The 8,435-nt window shown below is 39.7% G+C and overlaps 1 protein-coding gene across 2 annotated transcripts in view; it reads right to left on the bottom strand.

The window, feature by feature from the left end:
* rap1gapb (RAP1 GTPase activating protein b) overlaps positions 1–8,435 on the bottom strand; it is a 122,188-nt gene that overhangs the window by 76,890 nt on the left and 36,863 nt on the right. Inside the window, exon 1 of one of the 2 annotated variants that reach the window (XM_014009545.1) lies at positions 3,282–3,340. The exons of the other annotated variant lie outside the window; for it this stretch is intronic. Coding sequence (XP_013864999.1) covers positions 3,282–3,325 — 44 coding nt within the window. The 5' untranslated portion in view covers positions 3,326–3,340. Of the gene's footprint in view, positions 1–3,281; positions 3,341–8,435 lie in introns of those variants that run through there. 2 annotated transcript variants of the gene reach the window in all.

Genomic DNA, 8,435 nt, shown 5'->3' with positions numbered 1-8,435 from the left:
CTACAGTATTTTTAGTCTTTATTTTACTGTTAAAATATAAGTTTATCAAATAATGTCTAATGTTACAACTAATCATGGATCCCTTTAATACCTGCAAGGAGAACTGTAACAGAGCAGAGGGAGATGTGCCCAGCCTCTATCTTTCACATGGCTGAGCAGCTGCCAGTTGTCCTCAGGCTTAACGTGGACTTCAGTCACCAGCACGCTGCCAAACACGTCATGCAGATTGTTGTGTTCGTTTTATTTYACTTCAAAATTGTAAATTTTTCCAMCAGTACACTTAGAATGTTGGGAAACATGACCCTGGACTGATCCACGTTATTTTAAACACATCAGCCGTGCTAATAGCTGTAATTGTCCATAAAACATTTTTCCTTCTTTATTTAATGATTGCTCTGAAATGTAGTTTTTGGTCAGAGAGTGTTATTCAACAACAAGACAGACAGAAATAGGGTGCAATTTCCTTTTTTTCTCTTTTTAACTACATTCGATTTGGTTGCTACAAGCAAAATATGAAAACAGCTTTCTTATCCAACAATCACCGTTAAATTGCCCCCGACAGAAAACAGCATCTTGAAAACAAAACAGCCCCCAAACCAAATGTAGAATCATAATGTCCCGAGTCTTGACTCATTCCATTTCTGTTTTCCTCATTCATTGAGCATTAATTTCCATGGAAAGTAATGACAACAACGAAAAAGGGCTTTTAGCAGCTGGKATTAATTTGTCCTGAAAATTACAAGCAAAACAAACCTACAAAATGTTTCCTAATCTAAAGTGAAAAACTTTTTTCCCCTTCAAAATAAAACATGCTCATTAATGCCACACAGCTGTTTACATTGAATTAATCCAGAGGCAAAGTTTGTTTATTTATGGAAAATTATCAGCTCTTTGCATGTAAATTAAATAAAAAACAAAGCGCAATGAATTATACATTACAAAAAGTGCATGTTTAACTGTAAAATTTTATATTACATTCATTTCTATAAAAAGGTTCAAAAAGCACTTCAGTCAATATTTGTATTTTGATTTTGCTCCTAAATGATTTTAGTTAAGCATTTGTCTTTATTTGTCTGTAACTTTACAAAGTATGAACTCTGAACAAGTGATTGACTTTTGGAGTCAGCCTAATTCAAGATGGCCGCCACAGCCAAGCAATCTTGGAAATGGTCGTAACCCAAATGATTTTGCAGACGTTGAGTTAAAATTTGGCGTGGTAGTAGCAGAGACTAGCCTGACCCTTGCCTTCCTAAGCAGTTTCGCTCAATTCTAGTTTCCCTTCTCTCCTCCGGCAGGGATTTCTCCCACAGACAAGRAYTTCTCCAGTAGAATTTCAACCGGGCCAATCAGAAAACAGAAGGAGGAGTTGTGAACAATGACATCGATTTTCTGTGTTGTTTTAGCAGTGTTGCCAGCTTAGCGACTTTGTCACTAGATCTAGCGACATTTTAGATCACTCTAGTGACTTTTTTTTCTCCAAAAAGCATCTAGGGACAAATCTAGTGACTTTCCCCAGTGCTTTTAGAGACTTTTAAAAGCTTTGGAGACAGCATCTTCCAAGCATTTTTTTCATTTCCTTCTCCCTTCCTCCGCAAGCAGCGAGCGGTGCAGTTACCCCCCACCCCCACCCAAAGCCGTCCGACTAGTGATGTGACGTTCACGAACGATCYGACTCTTTTGAACAGCTCTTTACAATGAACAATAGGAGCCGAGTCACGGGCAATAACGAGCCATTTGTAGTTTTATTTATTTTATTCCTCATATAATCTTTAATTTTTCATCCTTAAATTGCTCCTGCTTTGCCTTTTTCACGGAAAACAGGCAGAGCGGTGGAGTACAGAAGCTCGTGGGAAAGGGGGAGAAAAAGGTGTGAATCAGGGCCCCAACAATACCCAACACAAATGGGGAAAAAAGAGACAAAAACAAGGGGACGTTGAACCCCTTGAAATTTAATTCATGTGAATCTAAGCATTGAAGTCATAAAATTATTTTAATATCATTAAGTTTAATTGCAGTTCTAAACATGTTTAGAGATTTTCTTCACTTTTTTCCATTTATCATCTCTCCTATAGCTCAGATCACAAATATTGGCAAACATCCAACTACGCAAATTAGGTGATGACGTCATCTAGCRACTTCTAGCAACTTTTAGGACGGACTTTTCTTGCTCGGGAGTTGGCAACACTGTGTTTTAGTCTGTCAATGGCAGCGGTGGAAGTGAATGAAGCCAGTCTGTGTTGACAAGACTTCCAAATTAAATTAAATTTGTCTCACAAAGCTTGCAGCTCTCATTTACAGTCATCTTGTTCGACCTGATACTTCTCTCTTCCCAGTAGCTGATGGTTGTTTACAGTGCATTCAATTTCCGGTTAGCTTCTTGGCTTAGCTTCTTTCATGGTTGAAATGGCGCACCGCATACATCACGGTCAAACCTTAGCGATTGGATAAATCAGATTCAATCATTTTAAACTTCAGAGTCCACGCCTCCAGCAAGAACACCTCTCAATAGCTGAGGTTCCAGACCCTCTGTATGAAGCAGAGCGAAGAACAAGGAGCTGGTTTTTAACCGGGCTAAACAGAGACGAACCCCCAACATTTACTCTGAACGCTAAWTGGATGTGTGTCATTTCTGCTGATAACAATTAAGTTCAATAAAGAAAAATGACTTATTGTGTAACAGCTCATTACACACACTATTTTAGCAAAGCAGCACATTTGAGAACAAATTCATATTTTAGGTTTAAAATTCCCAGGGCTTTCTATTTAATGCTTTTTGWTTTCTCAAAAACAAAAACAGGCTCATATTTAATCAGCATTTTTAAAAACCCATYATGGCTCATTTTATTTATCACAAACTGAGGCTGTTAAAACTGTCCTTTATTGATGCAGCACCCTGTTTCATCAGTAACTTTGTTGACTGTTTTGATCAGGTCACTGTAACTGAGACAATAAAGCATCGTCCCGATGAGCCGCGCAGAGATCCCCTCCCTTTGTGGCATGACGCATGAATTAACCGATCTAATTAGTTTAACATTTCTATGGCCTTTCACTTCTAACGGTTAACACTGTTAATTAGGAGAATCCGGTGCAGGCTGTCAATGACCTTGTTATCTAACCCTGCGGTTGCTGAGCAGGTGTGTAACGACTCCCTGAGCAGTCTCACGCCTGCCTCCCCTGGGACGCCAATCAGATGCTACAGGTTGACTGTTGTGTTGCAGCTACAGTATCAAGTGTAGAACAAGGCAACAGACCCTGAAATTATTAACTCTCGGTTATCTTACCCTCCATAAGCTCCAAATGTGAAGCTCCGTTTTCTCTGAGACATCCTGCTGATGAGGTTTCCACGATGTGCCGCTCACAACACGAGGCTACAGAACACTTAACACCTGTCTTTGTTTCTCYAAGTGCCTCTAACTTTCTCCTCCCTTCTCCCTTATGTCTCAGCCCTCATCAGGTGTGTGTGTTCGTGTGGTTTTCTGTGTGTGCCCTCCTGGCAGCCCTCCCTCCCTAACGCTCCTCTCTGCTCACAGATTAACTGGCTTCTATCTCCGTCCAAATAGGTAAACAAAAAAAAAAGATGTGTCCAGCTTTCATGCCATGTTGTTGACGTGGAGATTTCYTAAAATCCCTTTGACTCTTTACTGTCTCGTTTCCATCAGGAAGAAATCACAAGCTTTTAAGTTTCCAACCAATACCCAGAAATCCAGACGCCTGTTGTTCTGCTTTATTGAGAACCTCTGCTGATGTGAACAAGTGCTCTTTGTCCATGAATTGCTCTCGTGGAAAATAAGGAAAAATGTTGGTGGGCATCAAAACATCACAATGCACTTGAAGTTTTAAGGACTGGACATCTTTCCACAATAGATTTTTTTGTTTGTTTCTCATTGAAGAGTTTTTTTTTTTTTCATTCTGCACAAGAGTGTTAGAAATTTAAAAATGAAAACAGTCAGTAGCTGCGTTTCCATTGCAAATGTGAGCAAAACTTTGTCGATATTGTGTTAATGTCGAAAAACACAGTTTCGCAACTGCGGTGTTTCCATTAAGTAAGAAATGCTATTAAAGTCATGCGTGAATACGTTTGTTCTCRCGATAATTCATTACAAACATGGCGGCAATGGATKTAAACACATAGCATATTGCTACCAYGGCACTAGTGCTCATCATCAGAGGAGACGTCGGCGTCTTATCGAGGCTTTTGAGTGACAAGCCCCTTATACTTGATTTGATTTTGATTTATTTGTTTAACAGGAAAAGATTATTAAAAATCAAGCCTGACTCTGCATAATTGCTGTTTTACAGCAGGTTCCTGTTCTGCAGCACATAAAACACTCAGAATTACAGCATCACAATCACATCATTATACACCATAGACACAAAGACAAACAAGTATACCAAATTTCAAAAAGGCAGCATTTGCAAAATAGGACGTCTAAATATGAGCAGAACAGAAAGTGTCCAGCAGATGGCAGACAAGATTCTTCTTAAAGGGCTGTAGTTTTGAAATGGACTTTGTTTTGAGGAATGTCATTCCATGCTTTAGTATAAACATAGAAGAAAGACCTCTGGCCGTAACAGTTTTTAAAAATTGTAATATCAGTTGTCCTTTTGTAACAGATCTAGTTGAATGACCACTTCCAGAATTTGATTTGGGCAGCAATGCACAGAGAGTTCCATAAYTGGCACCTTGGAAGATCTGAAAAYATAAATTAATACCACTATACAAAACATAATTCTGAAAAGTCAAGGCATCAGACAGTGAAAGAACTGTACAGTGATGAGTTCAACCAGCAAGTTTTTTTATGAATTTTGTAGGACCTGTTGTAGAGCCTAACTATGGGTTCTAAGATTTCATTTGTTGTAAGAGACCAAACAGGTAAACAGTACGACATGGTTGAGAGATAATGGCATGAAGATAGATATTTGAAACAGAAGATTGATACTTGGGAGCGGCTACGKATGCTGCATTTTTGAGAAATTGTAGTCGGTGAGTTTACTTTCTTTTACAACTTTGGTGATTTTACTACTACTTCTACTTCCTGTTATCTCTCTACCTCTCTAAATGATTTTTGAAATGTTTGCTGTAATATAAACTGGTCTGATTCTGTTACGGACATCAATGCATGGAGTTAGGTACATTTCTACGATACATTGTAAACATTGTGCCATCTACAAATGCTAATGGGGACCTTCACTCATGACAGGTGTTACTGGAAACTATTTGAAAGGTGGGTTCGAGGTAGCCTTAGTGAAGGTTCTCATGAGTTTTTTTATGCAAAAAAAAAGAAGCCGTACATCAACACCATGCAGAAATGTTGCGTTCTTCTCTGGACCAAAGCTAATTTAAAACAGACTGAGGCAGCGCTGGACTGGCCATCGGGCATAGCGGGCAGTTGCCCGGTGGGCCGGTGGTGATTTTGGGCCGGGCGGGCCTGTCAAGAACCAAAAAATATATTATTACTAATTTTTGTCGACCACGACAGTCCATTGGTTGATTTTCTTGAACGACATCGAGCTAATCCAACGAAATCTCTCAGCACTCCTCGGCCAGCCCCTCCCCTTTCAACCAAAGTWATAAATCTTGCCATTAGAGCTGGYCGGAGCAGAGTTGGAGAAAAGTAGGAATAACTGGACAAAGCATGCTGAGAAGCTGCAGAAAAAATGCAGAAAGGTCTACAAGTGCACGCAGCAAAATGTGCAAAAATAACAAACGTTTCCCACAACAAGCTAAAAAAAATATCTGACCGATTGTATATATGTTAAATGGAGTTTTAGATGAAAATTCAACTCTGGAAGACTAATGACACTCACCTGGTTCATACAGCATCTCACTCACGTTAACAGGTTAATCTTACAGCAGCAGGTAGAACTACGACACAAATACTGTTTCAGTCACATTGTAATATTTTGAATCTCAWTATGTAAAGAAAGCTTCTTACTGACAGTTTAAGATAAAACTGAGTTCAGTCTCTGTTACCATGATGACCTAACCAGGCCTAAATAAATCCTTCTTTGTGAGTCTGAAAACTTTAAATTTAGCGGTTGTCTGATCTGTTGTGTTCAGTTTGTATCCAGCTCTCTGATCCACTGACTGAGCATCAGAACCTCATGAACATTAAAGTCTCTGAGTAGTGGAAGAGCTCATCAGTTTTTTAACATGGTTACTCTCTTCCTTGTAGGCTGCTGCACTTTAACTTGTGAAAAACAACATGCAACATATCCTCTGGTATGGCCGTGATCATTCGTATTTTGTATAAATAATAATGGGCCGCCATGACCAAAAAATGCCAGGGACGTTTTTTGGTCCCACTCCAGCCCTGGACTGAGGCAAATCTAGCTATGGGAAATGGGAAGACTATTTTTTTAAAACACAAGTTTCTTTTGGAATCCCTTAGGCCATGCAGGGGCGGTTCTAGGAGCGGGGCCACAGGGGCATTGGCCCCAGCTGAAATCTGACTGGCCCCCTGAAGTGCCCCTGTCCTGTCACTCATCTGCCCTTTGCCTGAGATTGGTGACTGTGTGTGCAGTTCCAGGTCCAAACACTAGTGGCGCTAATGAGTCAAATAGGAAAGTCCAGCATGAATAAATCTTACAGAATTTTTAAGAAAATCTGAACAATCCTGCAAAAAAAGTATTTCAACAGACAAATGGTGGCTGCATTTTCTCATGTGCTGTGTGTCTGAGAGCATTTTATCTATATAGCATTATCTATGTAGCATCTACATAGCATTTTATCTTTATCTACAGCAAAAATACATGTAAAATTGCTAAGGATAATTTACTGTTCAAGCTTTTTTTAAAGTACATTACATAACAAGTTTTTGAACATATGACTGGTAAAATGTATACACCTTACAAAAACCAGGGATTTAAATGCAATGATGCTGAACACATACTTTAGCCCCTTTATGAATATTTTGGTACCTTGACGGCCCATTACTCAGAAAAATTCTGGATCTGCCATTGTGGCCATGTCAAAGTCTAATAAACCTGTCAGTATTGTCACTGGACCAAGAAAAAGGCACCTTAATTTATAGCATTTTGCTTACAGCATTTGCTACAAATAAAAGTTAATATTTTCTTGCTGAAATCAGTGCAGTTTAATCTGTAGTAACAAGGTGTCAAAAACAAACCTGCATCAGAGCAGAGTTAAAAATATACATTTTTGTTTTTCGTCAAACAACACAGTGCTGTTCCTTCCGTTCCCCTCATTTCCTTTCATCTGTTTTACCTCAATTTGTCTCTTTGTGGCTCTTCTTTTCTTTTATTCCCTCCTTCTCTGTCTGCCAACACCATTGGCTGACCTATTCTTTGTTCTATCTGCATAAATTAGTAGGTCGTCTTCTATGGCGGCGTTATATATATACCYTCGCTAGGCCTGTCGAGTTCAAGTGCCTTCATTGTTCTCTTCTGCATGCTGCAAATGCCGGGGTGCCCTGACGGCGCCCCAGTCGACCTTTAGTGATTGTATTAGGTTTGACTGGACCAAGGCCAGATGTGGGCTATAAATCAAATTAGAGGCTCAAAGGAGAGGATGCAAGAATGCACCACGTAAATCCACTGTGTCCCCACCAAGGTCCTTCGGTTTCTGCATGGACTGATACTGACCCTGACTGTCCTCTCACTGATCCTTGTATTCTGCCCCAAATATAAAAATCATCTGATGTGCTTTGAGGCCAAATCAAAGCAAAAACTAAACAAAAAAATAAAATAAAAAATTCTGTATAAACCAAAATCTCAAATGAATGTTTTAGACAACTTAGTGAACTTATTACATGAGTAATTAAAGCAGTTGTGCAGGCAAAAAGAGGTGAAATATGCCTAATAAAGAAGCCAGTGAGTGTATATGTTTGTATTTTGAGCYCAGGTATAATGACAAACCCATTTCAGTGAGAAAATCTTTTCTAAGCAGACATGTTTTAGTCCACCAGGACTGTTTGTTCAGAGAAAAGGAGCATCAAGACATCTTTTGTGTAAGCAGCTTGAACATTGCCGTCACGTACAGGTCGAGGGTTTTAAATAAAAACGGGAACAAATTGCCGTTCGTCTTTTGTTCCTCAGCCTACCTTGACCCGTCTGCAGAGGCCGATGCTAGCATGTCACGTCAGCAACAAAATAATTCTCCGGAGTCAGAGTAAAAATGGACAAACTGGTTTTTGTCTCTACAGTGCTGTCGCTTCAAGACCTCTTTTCACTTCTGCTCTTCCCTCATGTCCCTCAAAGGATGTCTTTTAAGGAGAATGAGGGAGCAGAGGAAAGGCTGTTTACCCGGAGTGATCTGTCAAGTGAAAAGAAAAAAAGGGCTGTTTGGTGTAATTATTAGTCTGTGTCTGTGGGCCTCAGGAAACATGGCAGGCTCACGGAAATGCTCTTTTAAAGCAAGTCAGCCAAGACTTTGAGAACTTCACTGTCAGCAAGCTGAGGGAGGCAGTGATAAG

The sequence above is a fragment of the Austrofundulus limnaeus genome, unplaced genomic scaffold (genome assembly GCF_001266775.1).
Source record: "Austrofundulus limnaeus strain Quisiro unplaced genomic scaffold, Austrofundulus_limnaeus-1.0 Scaffold59, whole genome shotgun sequence".
NCBI classification, from domain to species: Eukaryota; Metazoa; Chordata; class Actinopteri; order Cyprinodontiformes; family Rivulidae; genus Austrofundulus; species Austrofundulus limnaeus.
Note: the sequence above shows the minus strand (reverse complement) of the source record. Positions and strands in the feature narration are given on the sequence as shown.